Source organism: Xyrauchen texanus, chromosome 28, assembly GCF_025860055.1.
Source record: "Xyrauchen texanus isolate HMW12.3.18 chromosome 28, RBS_HiC_50CHRs, whole genome shotgun sequence".
NCBI classification, from domain to species: Eukaryota; Metazoa; Chordata; class Actinopteri; order Cypriniformes; family Catostomidae; genus Xyrauchen; species Xyrauchen texanus.
In genome coordinates, this window is record NC_068303.1 from 8,410,415 (window position 1) to 8,434,260 (window position 23,846).

Consider the following 23,846-nt stretch of genomic DNA (forward strand, 5'->3'; position numbering starts at 1 on the left):
CACGTACGTAGCTCTGACTCAAGATGTTTTGCAATACATGAAAATGATAAACCCAGAAATGTCATGACCCACATGTTATGTGATGAAATAGTCTTTTCAAAATACTTTTTTTCTAAATCAAAAAATTGCATAAGCACAATGTTAAAATAAATAATCTGACCGTTTGCATTGTGTTCAAAGCATTTTTGTATTTGCTTTTTAGTAAAGAACTACCAGTCAAAGGTTTAGGGAGTAACGGAATACATGTAACGGGATTACGTATATAAAATTCTAAATATAAGTAACTGTATTCCACTACAGTTACAATTTAAATAATTGGTCATTAGAATACAGTTACATTCAAAATGTATTTTGACTACTGAAGAGATTACTTTGCATTTTATTGTCATCTGTTTCATTTAACATTTAGTCCTTTCAGATGGAAAACATTTATACATATAAATGATGTGATCCAAAATGCGTTTGAACAGCAGTGAAACATTTTGTTATAATGTTTTGTTGTGTTACATTCATACGAGCAGACAGAGAAGTACGTTTGAAGAAAGTTTGGAGCAGAGAAAATATAAATAAACCTTGTGAAAATTGTCAGTTTGACGCTAAGCTAAAATGCTATTTCTAGCCATTTTACGTGCATATGATTACACGATCATATTTTTTTATCAAGAAAATTCACGTTGGATCATAATTAGTTTTTCTAGTACGACCTTTGATATTAGGGCAAAAATCATATTCTTGATAATATTTTTTTATTGTATTCCTGTAAAAATATCTAAAAATCCTTAAAACATCATCAGTTTGATTTATCTTGTTTTAGAAACAATACTGTATAAGATATTTCGGTTTTTCAGAGAAAGGATTTTTAGCATGTGTATTTTGTCTTACTGTACTGTCAGTTTTCATAGTCAAAACAAGTGAAAATATCTACCAGTGCTGAAGAAGTAATCCAAAGTATTTAGAATATGTTACTGACCATGAGTAATTTAACAGAATACATTACAAACTACATTTTACAGAATGCATTCTGTAATCTTCATGTGGAATACTTTTCAAAAGTTACACTCCCAAACTATGTGTATTGTTCAGTTTCAACACATAGTAAAGTGATAGGTCAATCCAAACATAATAATCTGATATCCAGAAAACAGTGCCATGAATTTTTTTTTTATTGTATCTCACATGTGTTATATGGCCTTATACAAGTAAGCAGAGCTTACCCAGAGGGTCAAGTCAGGGTCAAGTCAGGCTAAAAGTTCACTGTATATGAGTTTCATTGTCCACAGATCTGCTTCCCACGCAATTACATACAAACAAGAATTCAAATACGTGTGAAATAATGATAAATGAAAGCCTCCTTTATGCTGAAAAAAGGGTCCTGAGTTTGCAAAAACACAGATATTGCACAAGGCTTATACATTAAATAAATTCAAGTATTTGTTAAACTCAATGTATGCTTTTTTATCTACATAATTAAAATATTTGGTCAAACTTTATATTAGGTGACTTTAACTACTATGTACTTTAACTACTATGTATTTCATCCATCCATCCATCCATCCATCGTCAACCGCTTATCCTGTGTACAGGGTCGCGGGGGGCTGGAGCCTATCCCAGCTAACATTGGGCGAAAGGCGGGGGACACCCTGGACAGGTCGCCAGTCCATCGCAGTACTATGTATTTCCTGACAATAAATTTTTTTTTATGGATAAAAAATGGCTTATTGGCTTCAGTATAGAGAGGATTAATTTTCATGCCATGTTTATGTTGCAGAAAAAAATTCAAATAAACATCTAACACTCATCTAAAACATGACATGCAAAAGGTGACATTAAGAGTCAAAACAACAAACCAACTTCATATATTGAAAGAGTTGACATGTCTGCTGGGCACTTGTCAGTTGCTTTTCTTTCACTGCCTTGCCAACATTAGTCCACTTAAAAAATTACATTAAAATTAAAATGTTGTTTTGTCAAGAAATGTATAGGCACAATTTATATTTGTCAACAAATTTATTCAGATTTTTAAACATAATTCTGGGAAATCAGGGGAAATATTATAGTTAATGTATAGATCAGTACAGAACAGTAAAGTATTGTACAATACAGTATATTATAGTATAGTATAGTCCAGCACAGTACAGTGTAGTATAATATAGTATGGTATAATATGGTATACCACAGCAAAGTACTGTATAGCATAGTACAGTGCAGTATAGTATATTTTAGCAGCATTGCACAGTACAGTACAATATACAGTCGTATTAAACATTACAGCAAAGCACAGATTAGTATAGTACAATACAATACAGAACAATATAGTATAGTATACTGTAATATAATATAGCATAGTACAGTACAGTAGAGTATAATATGGTATAATACATGACAGTACATTACAGTATAGTACAGTATTGTATAGTATAGTATAATAGAGTATGGTATAGAAGCCTATAGTATACCACAGCACAGCACAGCATAGCACAGTATAGTATAGTATAGTATAGTATAGTATAGTATAGTATAGTATAGTATAGTATAGTAGTAAACCTTTGAATGGCAGTGTTTACAAGGACAATTCTCCTGCAGTAAAACAGGGTTAAATGCCCTGCTCATGTGCACGACAGTGATTGTAATTTCTTACAAGTCAGCATTCTTTGAATAACCAGCCCTAAACTTTACTCAGAACACCACACCACCACCACAATCAACACTCTCACCCAGCAAAATAATCTGATTGATGATGCAGGCAAAGTTCGCTAATGTGTTAATGTATACAGCTAGATATAAAAAAGAGAAGTGAAATTGTCTGGTTTAAACTAGTTTTATTCTGTCACGCAGGGTGGAGCATCTTGTGACCCAATAGATACAAATAAATCACACTTCATACAAGATGACTGAGAGTCTGTCACCACGTTGATAATTAGGCTACAGTTGTAGCTACAGATTATTGTTATTGAATAATCTTTGAATCTCAGAATCTTAAAACAAGCTGATAAAGGAAATACATATATGTCATTTTTCTTTTTCTTTCAATAATTATTATTAGTAGTACTAGTTTTATGTGAAAGTTCACATTAGCAGCCATCTGTCCAGGTAAGAATATTTTAAGATATTTTTGAAATATTATTTAATAATGTCACATATTCTATATAGGCTATAACTTATTGTCAAATATATTCAAGCAATATGCTGCTGACGAGTTAGTTTAATTTGTTAGCATTTTATTAAATTAGGGAAAAAACTTGATTCTGCCTGTAACACTATGTGAAGTAACAGAAAAGTTGCCTCTAAAGTTTCATATCACCAAAATAAGTAAACCAAAAAAAGTATTTCCTTGTTTTTGTTTTTTTATTTGTGTGTGTGTGTGTGTGTGTGTGTGTGTGTGTGTGTGTGTGTGTGTGTGTGTGTGTGTGCTTGTTTATTTCTAATCCATAGCTATGCCATATTTCTGCAGGGTGGCAACAGATGTATTAAACCCACAAGGCATCTAAAAGATTTTTTTTATCCACAGCAATCATTGGTGAGTCAGCAGCAAAATCATTTTCAGTTTGTGGCTGTCTATGCAAGAAACACTTATGATGCTACAATATTCTGCAGGGCTGACGTTTCTCAGTAGAATTAGTAGAAATGTAGAAATGAAAATTTTAATTAAAGATAATTAGACTTGTTCTGGTCGTGAATGACTGCTTTTGGTTTAATGCAATTACAATGGGCCTAAATGATGGTCATTTGGCGCCATCTACATGGCTTGCAGAAATTGTCAATAAATGAATCAATAAATGAATCTGAACAAATCTTTTTGGTAAACGGAATCCAACATGTCTGTGGGGATAAAATACATTATTTAATTATTCCATTTTATTCATTTCAAAATCATATCAACTTTTCGATCAGAATGATCTTCGTCAGGCACACATCAATAGGCAACACATCAATTTAAATACATTTGTTACAACCAAACACATCATTATGTTCATCTGTTAATAATCAGTAACTTAACGAGAACAATTAATTTGAGTTTAAACATCAGCAAAACATACACCCGTCTCCCAAAATTGCAAACAATTCACAAACATCAGTGAATCACATGATTGTAAATTTTAGTAAAAACTTTGAAACAGCAAATATCTGATACAGGTCAAAGTAAAATAAATACAAACACAGATACAAAGGTAAAAGTTATCAAAAAGTACATTTTCCCAACAAACAAGAGTACAAGGTACACAACAACCTGACAATAGATCAAAGAAAAGCTTAAAAAAATATATAAAACTGTTATAGTTAAACCAGCAGATAAGAGTGGCTCCATTATAGTTATTATTTTTTCTGATTATGATCAAGAAGTGAAATGACATTTGAGTGTCAATGTCTTTTAGCAAAAACTGAATTCTGATCCCACTAAGGTTTTTATGACTGAGATTCATGAATACTTGCAACATTGTTTGGATGCAGGTGAGATAACAAAACAGGAGTTTACTTTCATGAAGGTTGATCACCCAATTTCCCCAGTTATTTATATGCTTCCAAAAATACATACAAATCTTGAAAAGCCTCCAGGAAGACCCATTATCTCTGGGATTGGGTCTCTTATTGAGAAAATTTCAACCTTTGTTGATTGCTTTTTAAATCATATTGTGTCTTCATCACCCTCTTTTTAAAGGATTCAACTGACATGATACTATTTAATTATCTGATGATATATTATTAGATACCTTTGATGTTGAGTCTCGTTATACTAACATACCACACTATGGAGACATTGAAGCTATTGATGCTTTAAAAAATCCACATCAAAACAAAAGACTAAGATTTGATTGAATTAAAACATTAAACAATTTGGTGCTAACCAAATTTTTTTTAATATAAAGATGACTTTTTTCCACCAAAATAAAGGTACAGCCATGGGAAACACTATAGCACCAAATTATGCCAATGTGTGGGTTTCTTTGAACAAAAACACATTTTCAATTGTTCTCAGAATCCGTTCTTTTCGCATATAAGACTCTGGCGTAGATACATTGTAGACATTCTTGTGTTGTGGTCTGGTACTGAAAATAAACTGCTACAGTTTCAGCACTTTCTTAATGCTAGTGATAAACATTTTCGGTTTACTGTCATATTTGACTCGTCCCAAGTTAATTTTCTTGATATTTTGATTATTAGGGATAGTGATTTCTACAGATCTGAACAGAAAACTGACTGATCATAATACACTCCTGCATGAACAAAGTTATCATCCTACCCCTCTGAAGCATAGTTTGCCTATTAGTCAATTTAATCGAATTTGTCGTATCTGTAGCTCTAAAAAGTCTTACGCACTACAAAATATTGACTTAACGAAAAGAGTTAGAGAGAGAGGTTATAACGAAAATTGGAGAGAGTTCCTTGTTAGGAGATTTGAAAATAAAAATCAGGACGTATGCTTAACCAAAAATCAGGTTAAATTTTAAGAAAATAAAGTTGTTTGGTCATTCCAATACTCCCCTATTTCTTCAGACTTGCACTCAGTAATTCTAATCCAATACACTTTTTGTCAAATTCTGCAAACAGTCTGCAAGCTGTCCATTCTGTGGGTGGGCTGCAAACAAATCTAGGATTTGTACACAGCCCTGGCTCTGTAAATGGCACAAAAATAAAGTGGATCAGACCGATCCACACAACACTACACCAGCCAATCAGCAACAGGGTGTAGTCCTTGCGCGTGCACAGGACGGGGGCAGAGTGAAATATATTAGAAGAGCAACGGTAAATCCAGCTGATGCGAACTTTCTAAACTCCAACGAGGACAAATGGCTGAGAAACAGACCAAGAGAAAAAGGTCATACGAATATAAAATAAAAAAAGAAGGATAATGATAAGTCAATGGCTAGGAGCCATGTCAACATCGGCAAGGCTTTTCAGCAGTGGAGAGATGTCTGTGAGTTAAAAAGGCTTGAAGACAGATGCAGTAGTTCCTCTTTTTCTTCTCAATAGGTGGGTAACATACATTTTGCTATGTTTCACAGAACTCATATATGCAGTTTTTGTGATGTTAAATTAAGTAGCAGGAGAGTTGTGAGTGTCTGGAGCTGGGGGCGGAGCTTCCAAAGGAGCACTGAAGGGAGGGGTGTGTTTGTTTTAGCAGTTGAGTTGGAATATTAACAGTGTTTCTCAGCAATAGCTGAGTGCACCTTTAAAGAAGATTGTCAACAAACACTGGTACAGTTTAAATTCAGATCCCGTTCTTCATTCTGCCATGAGAGCTGATTTACCAATTGACTGTCCCACTCATTTTTTGTCATCTATCCCATTTGGCAATTATAGTTGTGGTCACTGTGCCAATGCAATTTTACTGTTAAAACTAATGTTTTCCCCATCCCCATTTAGAAAAATATTGTACTACAAAGAACGTTATTTACATGATTAAATGTCATTGTGTATAAGCCTATATTGGAAAAACACAACGTGCTCTAAAAACAAGGGTTGCAGAACATTAAAGTAGTATACGTACAAATGATCAAAATAATCCAGAGGTAATTCATTTTAATTTGAAAAAATATAATCTTTGAACACTTAGATACATTGGTATTGAACATGTCAATCACCCAGAAGAGGTGGTGATGTAAATACAATTTTATTAAAAAGAGAGGCCTATTATATTTAAACACTTAACACTTTGTATCTTAAGGGTCTTAATTTGGATTTTGATATTCATCCGTTCTTGTGACTTATTAACTTTTTGGGTAACGTTTACCTTTGTATCGGTGTTTGTATTTGTTTGACTTTGACCTGTATCTGATATTTGCCGTTTTAAACATTTTTACTTAAATTGTGACATTTACAATCATGTAATTCACTGCTGTTTGTGATGTGATGTATGTTTTGCTGACATTTGAACACTAATTAATTGTTCTCATTAAGTGAGATTGAGTGATCATGAGATAATTGACCGTGATTATTAACAGATGAACATAATGATGTGTTTGGTTGTAACAAATGTACTTACTGTAAATTGATGTGTTGCCTATTGATGTGTGCCTGACGAAGATCATTCTGTTCGAAACGGTGCTGTGATTTTTAAATTAATAAAAGGGAATAATTAAACAGTGGATCCACTTAAGTTTTATTTCAATGCTTTTTGCCTTGATCCAGCACCTGTTGCAGAAGTGTGGGATGCGGGTACATCCCCGGTATAATAAATTATGAAACACCAAGAATTACATATTTTTACATTTTCAAACACTGTAAACACTATTCTTCAAGAACATTCACGTCTGGACCTCATTATTTGACATACAACTCACAATAATGCTGTCAATCCAAAACAACATATTAAGTATAAAAAATGCTCTGAATAATCACAAAATGACAAATAACTGCAAGTTACAACAAATAAAATAAAAGCAGCATATATAAAATCGGCAAACGGTAAAGCTACGAGCAGTATGTCAGTGCTTTCTCTTAAACAAATCCACTCATCACATTTGCAGTGATTGCAGTTCTATAGCAGTTCTATAGATGTTTTAAAGTTATGACAATTTACCCTCCAGGAAGCCCTGAGCAACTGAGAACATGGGAGACTGGGGATTTCTCTCGGCTTTACTGGAAAAGGTGCAGTCGCACTCCACTGTGATCGGCAAAATATGGATGACCGTCCTCTTCCTCTTCAGAATCATGGTTTTGGGAGCCGGAGCAGAGAGTGTTTGGGGTGATGAGAGATCTCACTTAGTATGCAACACTCAAACACCTGGTTGCGAGAATGTGTGCTACGACTGGAAGTTCCCCATTTCACATATTCGTTTCTGGGTGATGCAGATCATTTTCATATCTACTCCAACTTTGGTGTATCTGGGCCATGCAGTGCACGTTATTCATCAAGAGAACAAATTGAGAGAGGAGCTGAAAAGGAACCCAGTTGCAAAGTCACCGAAATACTCAAATGAAAAGGGCAAAATCATTATTAAAGGCAGCGTGCTGGGTAGCTACTTGACTCAACTGTTTTTTAAGATCCTATTAGAAGTTGCTTTTATCGTTGGACAGTATTATCTGTATGGATTACTCATGCAGCATAAGTTCCACTGTGACCAAAAACCCTGTACATTTGTGACCGAGTGTTTCATGTCTAGACCCACTGAGAAAAACATCTTCATGGTTTTCATGCTGGTTGTAGCATGTGTGTCTCTGGCTTTAAATGTTCTAGAAATATTCTATTTGCTTTGTAAGAGGATAACTAGGAAAAAACACAAAAAGAGAGAGATAATGTATACTCACGATTCCAGATATCCTTTGCCACTTCCTTTAGAACTAGAACCTGTTAATGGCATGAGACACAATGAGCTAAACATGGCCCTTCAAACAGGTGGGACCAAAGCATAGTTGGTCTTGATGGGGCCAGACCTCAGCTTTAGATTCTGTCAATGTACTAGTAAGGTTTTAGCATGCATGTCAATAAGTAATTGGAAAATACATACTTCCAATGTAATCAACAATATCATTCAAATCAATGTTAAACTTAGCCTATGTGGAAATTCACTTTATATTATTGTACACTAGATGGTGCTGTAATATTTATCAATTTGCACACAGGCTGACTCTCCTGTCATTACAAGGCCAGTGATTTCTTTTTCTCTCTGTCATGCCAATAAATAGTAACACTTCCAGATCAAAAATATAGTTAAAAAGCCTTTGTCAATGGCTATAACAATAAGAGTTAAAAACAGTGGAAAAAAGAGGACTGCAAAAAGCCTTCATCAGGGTGCAGCCTAAAACACACATAGGTTTGCAGTCCTCTTTTCCCCATTGTTTTTAACTCTTATTGTTATAGCCATTGACATTTAAGGCTTTTTAAATATATTTCTGATATGGAGGTGTGCCATGATTTTCCTTTTTTCTTGTTGGATTATTACTATTCCTCATTCAAGAGCACATTCATATATTTTAAGAACTTTGGAGCATACCGGATTTTGTTTTTTGAATAAAATGTAACAAATTAAATAACACACAAATTAAATAACAAACTATTATTTCACTATTCTTCCTGCATTTATTGCTAAACACAGAAACCCGAAAGATGTTCAACCAATGTAGTTTGTGCTCTCACCAAGTAAAAACACTGAGAATATCTAGATAATGAATGATTGAGCTACTATAATATATAATGATTTCTTAATGTATGCCAAATAAATCCTGGTTTAATTTGCTTTTAAATGTATAAGGAATGAGATCAGTGGAATTGAAATGAGAATTATCATAAAAAATGTAGTTGCCTAATTGTGCCTAATTAAATACTCAAACCAGCCCATTTTGCACCAACAATCATCCATGCGATTATCTAATCAGCCAATCGTGTGGCAGCAGTGCATAAAATCACAGATACAGGTCAGGAGCTTCAGTTAATGTTCACATCAACCATCAGAATAGGGAAAAAAATTCATCTTAGTGACTTGGACCGTGGCATGATTGTTGGTGCCAAATGGGCTGGTTTGAGTATTTCTGTAACTTGAGTATCGCTGATCTCCTGGGATTTTAATATAATTATTATTTTTAAAGAACATTCATGCAAGAAGATGACACAATGGTCTCCATCACTCCAAACACAAAATAAATTTAAATAAAAATAAATAAAGGTTTACACATTTCAATCATTCAACGAATGTATTCATTTAACTGAAATACATTTAATCTGTATTAATTACATTTTAGTAAACAATTACTCTCTTCAGGTTGATGGGAATTTGCTATACGATTAATAATGCAAAAATCTTAAAAAAGGGATACATTGACAAAAAAAATAAAAGTATTAAATTAAAAAAAAAAACTGTTCATTTTATTTTGTATTGTTTATTATGTATTTAATGTTTATTTAACAAATACTTTTAAAGTCAGTTTTTCTTTAATTTGGCAAAGAAATACTCAATTCAATTTGATGTAAATTATATATATGCAAAAATGACAATTAGGCTACTAATATTCCTTCATGATCTTTCTCTTTTCACTTCCACTTATCTCCTTCATATTGTTATACAAAAAAAAAAAAAAGTTTATAGAGTAATACTGTACGCTTTAAACGTTTTTTTTTTTTTTTAACTCAGGCAAAAATGTGTTTTAACTTTAAGAAATAAAATTTACCAAAAATTATCCATGAAAATATATACAGTAGCGTAACAGATTATTGCATTCAGAAATGTCATAACAATGTAATGTAATATAACATAATATAATATGAAAATACATTCATAATATATTAGCCTAATAAATTATTTAATAATAACGTTTTAAGAAAAGTCACTATGACATGTTACAGAATTACAAGACAATGTCTCAAAGTTTTCAAGAGAAAAACATTTGCTTTTAGCAGAAGTCCATAAAGAGAGAGTGTACGAGGAAGACTTGTGACGTCGACAGTCATGTGACTTCACCAGATTTGTGCGTCTGCTTTGCCTTCCCTCTGACTCTTTTATAAGGGAGGAAAGTTTGATAAGTTTGCTTCAGTTTCCCCATAGTCGCTTTACTTGGGATTTTGTGCCTGACCTCCAGAAGTGACGGAGAAAGTCCCAACAGGGCTCTCCACTCTTTACTTGTCTCCAGGTAAGATTTACACACACTCTTAAAAGTTTTTAGAAACTTTTGATTTCTTTACACAGCGGCACTGATATTCAGGACTGAGCGCAACACGGTGGAAAGTTTTTTTTAAGTGTTTTAAACTGTTCTTCTTAAATTGAATTTCAATTTAAACAAACTGAACTAAACTTGTGAGTTTACACGTTTATAATAATTCTATAATAAAGTATAGTCATACTGTTCATGATATTATATTTTATTCACGTAAGATATCGAGGTTACTTTTGGTTGAAAAAGGCTATTTAAGAGGCAGAAATGCAATTATAGAAAATTAAATAATATAAAATTACTTAAAATATATTTGCATCTGGAAAACAGTTTTAAAAGTTTTGAAAGAAAAGACAGGTGGGAATCAAAAACATGATGAACGAACTGGAACTAAATCTTTTTTTTTATTTTCGACAATCAACTAAAGAAAACTTTTTTCTTCTTCTTTTTTTTTAACTTTGTTATAATAACTGTAAAAGTCTATGCGACTTTACAGGGAAGAAACGGGATGCTTTTTCCACCTCAAAAGCACACAATAGGGGGTGCTGTTCATATGTTGAACCTGTTATACTCATGCGTTTATAACTGATTTTTATGATGACTACATATTTTATGCAGTGTAATTCAAATTAAAAAAGGTTTATTTTATTTGTTCATACAATTTTTGGCTTATACCAAACAGTTGGACAGAATAGTTGGTCAGATTCAAGGGTCATATAGTGTTATCGTCATAACTGTATCTTCAAATCAATAAATATACAGACCAGATATCTCAATATTTAATGCATATCTAAACAGAGTACCATACAAGAGTTTGCCCTTATAGCGTCATTACAGACAGACAAAACCACCAGTCATTTCACTCTTTACGAAAACAAACCCAGAAAAGGGTTCTTTAGCTTGTAACAACAGCAGAACTATTTAAAAAATATATATATTTAATAATATAATATTTAGCCTTGTTGTTATTCCATGAAGAACCTTGCATTGAAAGTGCAGGAGTAAAGAACCTCAAACCCCAATATAGAGAACGATGTCTTTAATTGGGACTATTAATATTTAAAGAGACTTTAAGGGACTTTATTGCCGAAACACATAGTCAATTATTTTTTTTTATGTGGGATTTGGTTTATGCTAAAGGGAAACAATATGTCCAGTATATTAAAGAGATGCTCCTCTTCGTGTCTGTAGCAGCCCTTGAGTCTGACAGTTTGTGGGGGATGGGGGCGTGGCCGTGTATCTGTCTGCGGGAGAGGGAGAGTGGTAAGTCTCGTCACCTGGGCTGTCATCAGCTCTAACACCTGAGTCATGTTACAGTGATGGTGGAGGGAGACCTAAAAGGCAGACGGATGCGACAGTAGTCAGAGAGAGAAACAAGAGAGACTGTCCCTGCATCTGTAGCAGTATGATGCATCTGTGTGGCTACTAAGAGCCCTTTTTGTTTACGTTTTTATGAGTGATGCTGAAGAGTACTCATACTCATGTTGACAGTTTGCTGCCTCCTGACTCCCCCATTGCTCAACTTATGAACGTGTTACAGTGGTGCCGATACCCGAGAGCGATCGGAGGAAACGTCTTCATGGAATCTTCACCACTGGGCTAAGTCATCAAGTCCCTTGTTGGCATCCAGCAAAGTCAATATCAGGCCCTCATGGAGTTACGCCTTGACCGGCAGGTATTCCAGAGCCTGATCGACAGAGAGGGGGCTTCTGCTGCAACCCCGGAGCCCTCAACACCAGTGACCCTCATCAAAATGGGGCAGAGTGATGATCTTACTAAATAGGGGGCCCTAATCCTTCCAGTGGACAGAGTCGTGCCAACAGGCTTTCCTGAAATTAAAATCTGTGCTTTGAGAGGGGCCGCTTTTACACGCTCCTAATTTCTCTCTCCCATTGATTTTGCAGACAGATGAATCTGACAGGGGGCTGGGGGCGGTACTCTAGCAAAAGGTGGGTGGGGAGGAACAGCCGGTGCTGTTTATAAGTTGCAAGCTTTCCTTGAGGGAGACGAAATACAGCACCATTGAAAAGGAGTGTCTTGCGATCAAGTGGCCTGTACTCACCCTCCGCTACTATCTGCTGGGGCATGCCTTCACCCTCTGCTCAGATCACACCCCACTCCAATGGCTCCACTGCATGAAAGTTACCAATGCACGGACCACCCATTGGTTCCTGGTGCACTTCAGCCATTTAAATTTGAGGTGATCCACAGACCGGGGGTGCAAATGGGTTGGGGGGGTTGACAGGCCGTATGTTGCCCCGGCATGAGTTGGGCGGTGCAGAGTATGTGGGTTGGGGGCGTGGCCGTTTATCTGTCTGCGGGAGAGGGAGAGCGGTAACCTGGGCTGTCATTATCTCTAACACCTGTGTCTTGTTATAGTGATGGCGGAGGGAGACCTGACAGTCAGATGGATGCGGCAGTAGCCAGAGAGAGACAAGAGAGAGTATCCCTGCATCTGTAGCAGTACGACTTGTTTGGGGCTACTAAGAGCCATTTTTGTTTATGTTTTTTTGAGTGATGCTGAAGAGTAATAAAATACTCCTATGACAGTCTTCTGCCTCCTGACTCCTCCATTGCTCAACTTACGAACTTGTTACACAGTTCTTCAGTGGTTCCTTGAGTTTTTTCAAAGCACAAAGAATTAATAAAGGGCTTGATTCCCAGTTCAATTCTCATTTCAAGCCAATGTTGTTTTTTTATTTGAAAATCTCTGCTGTGACTGGAAGAACAGACACCTTGCTAAATAAGCACCTTAAATTCCCCAGTCAAGCCATGTCCTAGTGGCTTAACCATGTTTTCTTGATAATAAAGAGGCTTTAAGATAGTTAAATTAGAATATGTATACTCGCTTTCTGCAAAATCTCTTGTGGAAGCATTTAGTTGAGAAATTGTATTTCATGAAATACAAGATGGTAATCATTAAAGTCCTAACAGTTACCTTAAAGGAATAGTTCATTCAAAAAGAGACCAAAAAAAAAGAAGAAGGAAATATTAGGCAGAATATTAGGGACTGACAGTCTCAGTCACCATTCACTTTGTTATATTGCATTTTTTTTCTTCTATACAATGAAAGTGAATGGTGACTGAGACTAACATTTTGCCCAACATCTCCTTTTCTGTTCCACAGATGAAAGACAGTCTAACGTGTTTGGAATGACATGAGGGTGACTAAATGACAACATAATTTTTGGTTGAACTAGCTCTCTAACAGATCTGAGACAAGGTTACCTTCATGTTATGTAAATCTTACATTTAAATCATAATTCTTTTCACAATGATGTCCAGATCAGGCACCAAAGCCTACTTTCTCTCATCATGTTCTTCTTATGTGCCAAAAAATACACTATATTACATCTCAGCTTTCTCTTTTTAGCTAGAACTCCCTCAAGATGGGTGACTGGAGTGCTCTGGGAAGGCTCCTTGACAAGGTGCAGGCCTACTCCACTGCCGGAGGGAAGATCTGGCTCTCTGTACTCTTCATCTTCCGGATCCTGGTTCTGGGAACTGCAGTGGAGTCAGCTTGGGGGGATGAGCAGTCGGCTTTCAAGTGCAACACCCAGCAGCCTGGTTGCGAGAATGTCTGCTATGACAAATCGTTCCCCATTTCACACGTGCGTTTCTGGGTGCTGCAGATCATCTTCGTGTCTACCCCTACGCTTCTGTACCTAGCACATGTGTTTTACCTGATGCGCAAAGAGGTGAAGCTGAACCGCAGAGAGGAGGAGCTGAAGGTGGTACAGAATGACGGAGGTGATGTGGATCTCCATCTGAAGAAGATCGAGCTCAAGAAGCTCAAGTATGGCCTGCAGGAACATGGCAAGGTGAAGATGAAGGGTGCTCTCCTGCGCACCTACATCGTGAGCATCCTTTTCAAGTCGATCTTTGAGGTGGTCTTCCTGATGATCCAGTGGTACATATACGGCTTCAGCCTGTCGGCCGTGTACACTTGCGAGCGCTCGCCTTGCCCCCATCAAGTGGACTGTTTCCTTTCTAGGCCTACGGAGAAGACTGTCTTTATTATCTTCATGCTGGTGGTTTCTGTGGTCTCACTTGTGCTCAACGTTATCGAGCTATTCTACGTGTCATTCAAACGGATCAAGGACCGCTTGAAAGGTAGACAAAACGAGTTCCAAACCGGCACCTTGAGCCCTACACCTAAGGAACTGTCCCCCACAAAATACGCATACTACAATGGTTGCTCCTCACCGACCGCGCCACTTTCGCCAATGTCACCGCCTGGCTACAAGCTAGCCACCGGCGAGCGGACCAACTCTTGTCGCAATTACAACAAGCAGGCCAATGAGCAAAACTGGGCCAACTACAGTACCGAGCAAAATCGTCTTGGCCAGAACGGCAGCACCATCTCCAATTCACATGCTCAAGCCTTTGAGTACCCCGATGATACGCACGAGCACAAGAAACTAACGGCAGGCCCCGAGTTGCAGCCATTAGCTTTGATAGATGCACGGCCATGCAGTCGGGCCAGCAGCCGCATGAGCAGTCGACCGAGGCCCGACGACCTGGATGTCTAGCTGTGCGACTTGGTGCAACGTCATGATGCTAGAGGACTGATGCAGGAAGTGAGACAGGCTAATTTCCTGTACCGAGGGGGCGGGGCTACTTCTGCACAAGTTCCTCTCTAGACTCTAGTCGATACAGAGACATAAAATTACTCACACTGCTGGAGGTACTATTGATTAATAATGATGTTAAAACTAGCAGAGCTAACATGCCCTAACAACTGAACTGTCGAAGCCAAGGGCACAAGGGCAAACCTGTCAAACTGTTAATTCAACCCACCAGAATATGCCTTGATTGATTTTTAAAAATGCCACACAATGATTCCATTTTAACATGTTGCACTCCTATTTGTAGAATTGCATTCTAACTCCCACATCACACTTTTAATTGGATCTCAGTCAGATGTCTCATTTGTTTGACCTCAAATCCATGTTGTCCAACAGGCTCCTAGTGTTAATGAATTAATATTTATTTATTCATAAAGACTAACAGGATATCCACCACTAGAAAAAGACTCAAGGTTATGTCTACATAATTAATACCATCCAATCACATATTTATTGACAATAATCCAGATTTCAGCAATACATTAAGAGGATTTTATTAATCACAGTGTGACTGTCAGTTTCCTTATAAACTTTGAATTTATGTGGTGTCAGTTTATTGTTATTTGATGATATTTTGTTGTTTTGGGTGGTGGTATGATATGGAAGTGTCTATATGTGGACTAAGCTGCTTTACCAACAGTCACACAGCTTGAGTCCTTATTTTTTATTTTTGAAGAAATTGTGCTCTAAAAAGTCTCTGAGAGAAAGGCTTTATTTTTGTTCTCTTTTAAAATGCCATTTTTATTTTCATCTTTTGATTTTTGGAATGAGAGAGGATAGGGGATGGAATGAGTTAGGATTCAATTAGAATAATAGAATTAATGTTTTTTGTTCTTACCTTGGAGTGAATGAATTTTTTTTAACTCAATGTAATCATTGCTGCTTGAGAGATAGAGATTTAGTACTGTAAATCAAGCTAACTATGTCACAAATGTGAGTTTTTAGAAGACTGCTTGTTAGAGCTGGACTAATATTTAGTCAGTTATTTTAAGAGATATATGCCAGCGTAGCTCCACAACTACCAAACACTAGTAGATAAAATTTCATTATGGACATTCTTTTGTTTTGATTTTCAAATTTTGCATCATAGTATATTGGTACTCATTCGCAGAGTCTCATGGATATTTCAGCTACAATGGTGTTTGCACTGAGATTTTGGCTAGGGTGTTATTTGATGCAAAAATGACAAAAAGTTCTCTGTTATGCATGTAACTAATTTATTTTACAACACACTACAAGGTGTAAAATCACTACACTTTAACAGTGCTCTCGCAGAAACCTTGGTTTTTGGACGTTGAGTAGCTATTTTTGCATCTGGTAAATCAAAAAAGGGGGTTTAATTGGAAAGAAAGTTAATGCCATTCCATGGGAATCCACTGTTGTACAGTGCGCATGACAGTGGAAAAACCAAGCAATGAAACAAAAAAGGACATTATTCAAATCTGTGAAAAAGCAATTTAACCAATAAAGATTTTTTTCTTTGTAATTTTGTATTTGTGTGACTCAGTAAAACATTTTAATGAGCAAACTTTCATGAGGTTGTTGAACAGAAAAGTTTCATTACTGTAAGTAGATATTTTTAATACACAAACTTTGCTTCTAGTTACTCATTATTTATGTTTACACCCATAAAGAGGCTTATGATAAACAAAAGACAAAATGCACTGCAATTTGTCTGGTGCCAGTATCTAAAGCAGTCTGGTGCAGGCGTTTTATCCAAGAGAATTAGCCCTACACAAACCACTGTGTTTAAACAGGCAATAGCAACAAAAACAGTGTAACGGCCAAAATCCATCTACGCCAAGACCGACTTGCAAACCAAAAGACTGATAAGTTTTTTACATGTATGTTTTAAAATGCCCCAGAAACTTTCAAAATTTCATCATATAAAAAGTTTCAGTGCCTTTTCTCTTATCCAAGTTTCCTGTTTAACCTTTCCACAAAGCAAAATAAAACCATATGCCTGGGCCGAGTTTGTGAACCACATGTGGCTAGAGCAGAAGAATGAGAAAAAAGCATGAGACTTTGATCTAGTGCTAATTAATGTAGATCATTTGCAACCAGATTTATCACACAATCCTAGTGCATATAATAGAGCCTGAACTGATCAATTCAGCCAGTAATCATCAGAACATGATACAGGGTAATGCACATGGGATGGGGCTTTTTGTAAAGAGTTAAAACACACACACACCTATATATATATATATATATATATATATATATATATATATATATATATATATAGGTGTGTGTGTGTGTGCATTCAAAAATGAATTGATAAAAATTTAGAAATATAGCACATACTTCAAGCAAATAAGTTTGTTTGAAATTATAAAACAATTTGCATGTTGTCAAACATTGGTGGAACACGTCTACAGTTAATGTGATGACAGGACATCTCTGTGAACTTGAGGGGAACTGACATCATAAGCCCAGTAAAATATACTTTGACACCAGTTGCATACAAGTCATTGCAAAAATGGCTCGGTAAAGTGAAGTTGATTGTGAGAATCACTCAATCAGCTTTTGTTAGTGGTGCAAATTTGTTTGACATTTTGTATCTAATGCAATGACATCCAGCCAGTTTTAAGTGTGACCTTAGTGTCCAAATGCTACATAATATACAGCCAGTATAAGTCACTATTAATACCACTAAATATTTAAGTAATGAGTCTGAAACATCAGATCACCATACATCTTAGAAACCAATCAGTGCACTATCAAGTGATGGGTAAACACGTCTAATCTGAGTTTATTTCATCTAGGTAAGCATAGTTTAAATGCATATATAGCAGCAGGCTTCTGCCCACAAACTACTGCAGTGTGTGAGTTGTACATTTGCTGTGCCTATACAGCCACCCAGACCACAACTTCTGGGTGGTGCTGGGAATCTATGTTATAGCTGCTAACTTTACTAAAAATGGCAAACGGACGTCTTATTATGACATTGCCCATGTTTGATAAAAACAGCTGCTGTTCTTCTCTCATAATATTTTATATTGGACACCCGCCTAAATTTATTTTGTAATGACACGTCTTCACAAACCAACTAAACCATTTCCCCCTCTCTATCCATGCAAAACAAGTTTACAACAAATTCTGGAAAAAAAAAATCTAAACACGAGATGCATTTACTAGGGAAGCAAAGAGCCATTGAGAAATATAACAAAACAGGCTAATGGTGCAAGAAAAGAAACTGAATTCACATTTAATTTAACTTTTTTCTTTTTATCATATTGAGATAAAGTTTTTCCATGTTTTAAGCATAAATCTCACCAAGAAGTATATTTATCTTGTTTTCTAGTGTATAAAAATCCTTAAACAAGAATAATTGACCTCCATCTTGATCAGCTACCTAAAAGTACTTAGAGCAGTATTTTGATTAAATCCCTGCATGGAGCTCTTTCCTGCTGGTATCTGTCAGTGGTTACAAAGTATCAGTACATGAGAACATCATATATCACTCCCAAAAACAGTCCAGTTCTTCTTGGATCTCAGCAAGAGCAGTGGAATGCTAGCGCACATGCTGGGTGTGAAATTGTGTGATACTTTGACAGTCAACATTTGAAGGGATTGGCCGCTTTTCACCTCTGGGGCAGTGCGCATATCATGCACAGTCATGCTTCCAGAGAGATCTGCCCACTCCCTGCTGTTTATATAAGCATAAGCAAAGCAAAACAATAGGATGCTTCCAATCTTACAATGGCGAGAACCGCCAGTCCCAAATGGTGTCTCAGCTTTCTGTGCGGTTAGAAATTGGATTCGTCCTCATCGCATTTTTTCTTTAAAATTTTCCACTGCTGGACAGACCGGGACTGCTGAGAGAAAAGCTGCGGTTTTATTAAACATGGAATAGTTGATCCCAAACATGTCTAATGAGGTGGAGAACATGCACAGAGTCAGAGAAACTTAGCACTAATAGACTCTCTCTGTCAGCATGAGCAAAGCTCTGTTCCAAAACCGAGTTGCCTTGCTGTCTACTGCCTAAATAGGCAGCTATTTTCTAAGGTAGCATCCTAAATGAATTTAATAAGAAACCAATTTGAAAAGCTTTACATTTGCATCAACTCCATGTGCCACACAAATAAAAAGTTTTTAACATTGTAAAAAGTGTAACAGACAATGATTTGCTTAAAGATAGCTTAAAGAAAATGGATCATGTGGAAATACAACATGTTGCGGTTCCCTGACATCGATCCCATTCTGCTGGATAACTGACAAGCGGCATATCCCATTGGACATTTTTGCATCAATTTAAATGTTTAAATTTTCCTGAGGTGCTACTGATCTAAGCAGCCATAGAGAAACAAAGTTCTGGTCCCATGAAAACCAGGACGTAATAACAGAAACAATGGTGAGAGGGATTTGGAGGTTATATTTTCACTCATTTTCCTAAGATTAAATTACTCTACTGACAGTTGGGGTTTGGGTTAGGGTGTATGGTTAATAAAATATACAGTAAATTCCATGTATTTTGGCCCCACTTTGTAGACATTTGACCCGGAAACTTGGTTGCAACTCCAGTTTGCAAGAAATTTAACTTTTTAATCAATAATTCTTGTCATTAAATGAAATAGGTGCCATCTTGGGTAGATTCTTATGAATAAAATAGTCTTACAAACTTTGTATAATTTATCCTTAGAACTTTCTGTTTGTTTTCGGAAAAGAGCACAAAAGTCTTTAACTCTCTCTCTCTCGTTTCTTACCAAATCGCACACTTTTTTCAGTCTGTCACTCTCAGAATTTGTTACCTTCTTTATTACATTGATTCAGTCCCATGCTGGTTGTTTAGAGTGGGTTAATGTTGACCGTAGGCAACTGAGCTCCTCCCTGCTAGGTTAGGCCTCTGAAGTACCAGCAGGAAGTCTGCACAGAGAGTGACCCCAAGTTTTGCCATTTCCTTTCATGGGAGAATCTGATATTCATTGACACAACAAAAGGTTTGGGCAGTTTCATTTCATTTTCATTTAACTGAATCCAAAAATCATTCATATTAATCATCTGCGTTATTAGTAATACTGTATATAATTGACAGAATGGAGATTGGTTGCAAGCAATTTTGTTCACCAGTGGACCATATTTCACTATGCTTTTGTTCTCACTCATCAAACACAAAAAGCCATACTTTTATGTTCCTTCATTTAAGGGCACACAAACTATTTATTATGAAAAGCGGTCACACAGACATGTTAAGTTAGAGAGCATTATATGAGAGACAGTGTTCATGAGGCCTCTTTGATCCCTCAAGTGCACAGCGAAAGGAAGGAACTAAAACATTGCCTCAAAACACAGACACAAACTCATAATATGGATACAGGAAATTGGGTAAAGCAAATGGCATGCATAAGCACCAAATATCTTGCACAGGAAAGAGTAAAGAATGGAAATATATATTGCTATGTATAATGTCTTGATACAAATCTTAAAGGAATAGTTCATCCAAAAATGAAAATTCTGTCATCATTTACTCACTCTCGTGTCATTTTAAATCCACATGACATTCTTACTTATGCAGAACACAAAAGGAGAAATTTTGCAGAATGTACTGGTTGTTATTTTCACAATGAAGGGGGACTGGAACTTTTATGCTTCAAAATGGATCCAAAATTCCCATAAATGTATCTTAGGGGTGGTGCACTACATTCCAAGTCTTATAAACTCATACGTAGCTTTTTGTTAGGAAAAGACTGACATATAAATTGTTATTTACTGATAATCTTAGAGCTGTTTACTTGAGAACTATTGCTTCTGGATCTTTGAGTCAGGGAATTTACTTAAGAACCGAATTAGTCCGATATGTGAACAAATCATTCAGGCAGCTTTTGTGAGCAAGATAGAGAGAGAATTAGCCAGAATAAAGTGCAAACCCAGAACACAAGCACTAGAATAAGAAGAAAATCAAAGCATGACGTGTGAGCACATGCAGCATATTCCAGATACAAACCCTGTTCAGAGTGAATCAGCAAAGCCTTGGAAGAACTGAAACAAAGTCTTTTTTTTTTTTTTTTTTGAAATAAGATGCTCTGCCGTGTGTCACCCTCAGAGCAGTTGGTTGGCCATGTGGGACGGATTATACCATGATCCTGCCACTGTCTTCTCCACTGTCTACAGCCCAGCTCCACCTTTGTTTTGATAGCAATCGCTCACTGGCTCCCTGTCCAAGTGTAAAGGCCATATAAACTTTAATATGGCAGGCTCCTGAGAGTCTCACGAGAGACTTTAAAGTTCACCAGGACTCTATAAGATATATCTAATTGAGGTAGATGGGGTTTGGAGAGTCAGGCACGCTGGGCCCATAGCTAAAATTACAAGACTTGTCATCGGTTAAGGAGAGGTCAGGAGAGTAGAAAGTATGCAGCCCACATCCAAAGTCAATAGTGGTGTTGACTGGCATAAGCAAAATATTTCCATGCTCACCCCTAAATGCCGCGCTGCATTTTTCCCCTCACTTCCACACCAGCAACATCCAATATTTCGACTATGGTCATTACTCTAAATTTAGCCAGATGCTCCCCGGTTTTCCACTGAGAGGTCCAAATTCGAGAAAATCAAGCCAGGAGTATTCTAAGCATGGGGAATAAAATATATTTCATTTGCCTGACTGTAACCAGCATCTATTCAAGGAATGCAGGATTCTGAATCACTTGAGCAGTGCACTTTTGGCAATATGAATTTGCCATAGCTAAAATTTTTGAGGGCTCTAGATGCCTAAAGAGCTACTTAGTGAGAAGGAACATGGTGTAACATCTTAGGGACATCAATAGAGGGGATTTATGGAGTCAGTGGGTCAGGCAAACAGTGACCTATCACTAAAATGCCATTAGCAGCATTAACGCTTTGTGTATGCAATGAGAATCTGTACAGTGCAAATCTGTGCTGGCTGCAAATATAATGCTCTCAATACCCTCGACGGCAGAGCGGCACACAGGTACTCGGCGGTCCCCCAGGTGGACAGAGCAGTTGCGATCCACCTGTGTCCCGAGAATGCCGCCATCTGGCGGGATCGCCCGGTGCTCCCCTCCAAGGCCTGTTGGATGACATCGACACTGACCTCCAAAGCCTATAGTGCTGCTGGACAGGCTGCTTCCGCCTTGCATGCCATGGCACTCCTGCAACACCCAATATCTATACGAGATTGATTTATTTTTTACAAAAAGTCGGTTTCATCCCGTGTTCTCTCAGGTCCAAGCCAGTAGAACTCGGTAACGCGTAAACAACTAACCGGTTGTACCGCTTCCATCTAGTGCCTTTCCCCTCTACTGGTGATCACGTGCGCTCTTATCCCAGGAGACTCCACTAACTTGGCTCCCTGGATAACTCCTCCGTAGCCCTCTGGTCTACGAATTCAATGGAGGAATTCCACGACCAGACCCACTACGGGAACTGAAACTACTCTGTACTGGAATAGTCGCTCCACAGGACGGGCCACTGTGTGGATTAATCCCTTTGTGTGTATTTTCTGCAGTACGGTCCCCTTACGAGTGGACCCGCGTCTCCCTTGGGCAGTCCCCGCTGCCCCCGGTCGGCGTGTTGTAGCAACTCCTCCCTCTCAGCAGGTAGGATCTACCACCACACCAATTTACACATGTGGCCTGAAAACTCATGTGATGTATTTCACCACTCTTTTCCTCCCCTAGCCTGGGCTTTTCCCCCTGAAAAAATAGGAGTTGGAAAGAACGACTTCCCCAATGCGTATGATAGCGTTAAGATGGCCCCAGACACTTTAACTCTGTGCGAGAAATATTGAGAGAGAAAAGGCGCGGCTGGCGTGGCCTGCTCCCGTGCTTGGCACATCACCTTGTTCCCCCCTTCAGGGTGCCGGGAACCAGATGGTTATGACGAATTTATGGGGCGTTGAGGAAGTGTTTCTCAAGTTCAGAGATGCACGAGGCTCTTAAGAGAGACCCCTGGTGTCGCTTCTTCGACACAACGTCTCGTTCCCTCCATCAGGGAACGGAGGTTACAATAGTAACCTAGACGGTAAAAGTCATGTCAAATTTCATTTCAATATGAATCCACAAGAAACGGGGAGTAGTTAACTTTAAAGTAGCAATGCTAATGACTTAATAATATTTTTCAGTAGGGTTAGAAAGTAGCTCAGCAATTTTATATTTTCCAATGAGTCGCGCTTGAGCATCACAAAACACTACATTTATCACATTGTATTGCGAAAGCAGCACTGGAGCCAATGCGCTAATCTAAATTATCCTTACTCTCTCATGTAGCGCTGGGAAAACCAAATCATTCTGGCTTAAGTTAATCAGTTATTTCACACACTTCCAGTAAATGAACTGATAAAAATAAACTATTCCCTTATGTTTATCATTGGGATCTGCGATTCATTTTAGTGAATAGTTTTTTTTGGATGGTTCATGTAAATTAACAAGTTCACATAAATAATTTACGAAATTGAAGAATTTCGTCACAATTTATGTGATGTTATTTAGAACAAAATTTGCCCAAAACAAAGGGATTTTTGAGTTTGTTCTGGTGGCTCAACAGCTCGCAAGCACGAACTTTCAGGAAATCTTTGGACCGGCTGCTAAACACCCTCTTACCTCAGATTGGTCCAAGATGGCGGCGCGGTAGCACGCAGCAGCCACTCCAGATACAAAATGGTGCTATTTTTGT

At 37.2% G+C, this 23,846-nt stretch overlaps 2 protein-coding genes across 4 annotated transcripts; both read left to right on the forward strand.

The window, feature by feature from the left end:
* The first annotated feature begins 2,901 nt into the window (after positions 1 to 2,901).
* Positions 2,902 to 8,617, forward strand: LOC127621559 (gap junction Cx32.2 protein-like). Of its 2 annotated transcripts, none has more exons than XM_052095213.1 (3): positions 2,902 to 3,090; positions 3,433 to 3,517; positions 7,527 to 8,617. In XM_052095213.1, the coding sequence occupies exon 3, from the start codon at positions 7,549 to 7,551 to the stop codon at positions 8,350 to 8,352; it is 804 nt and encodes a 267-aa protein (XP_051951173.1). In that variant the 5' UTR covers positions 2,902 to 3,090; positions 3,433 to 3,517; positions 7,527 to 7,548; the 3' UTR covers positions 8,353 to 8,617. The 2 variants fall into 2 exon arrangements, with proteins under 2 accessions (XP_051951173.1, XP_051951172.1); XM_052095212.1 differs by having other exon boundaries at positions 3,452 to 3,517.
* A 1,818-nt stretch (positions 8,618 to 10,435) lies between these two features.
* On the forward strand, positions 10,436 to 16,692 carry gja1b (gap junction protein alpha 1b). 2 transcript variants are annotated; one of them, XM_052095205.1, is made up of 2 exons: positions 10,436 to 10,563; positions 13,958 to 16,692. In XM_052095205.1, the coding sequence occupies exon 2, from the start codon at positions 13,974 to 13,976 to the stop codon at positions 15,114 to 15,116; it is 1,143 nt and encodes a 380-aa protein (XP_051951165.1). In that variant the 5' UTR covers positions 10,436 to 10,563; positions 13,958 to 13,973; the 3' UTR covers positions 15,117 to 16,692. The 2 variants fall into 2 exon arrangements, with proteins under 2 accessions (XP_051951165.1, XP_051951166.1); XM_052095206.1 differs by having other exon boundaries at positions 10,444 to 10,563; positions 13,962 to 16,692.
* Positions 16,693 to 23,846: the final 7,154 nt, after the last annotated feature.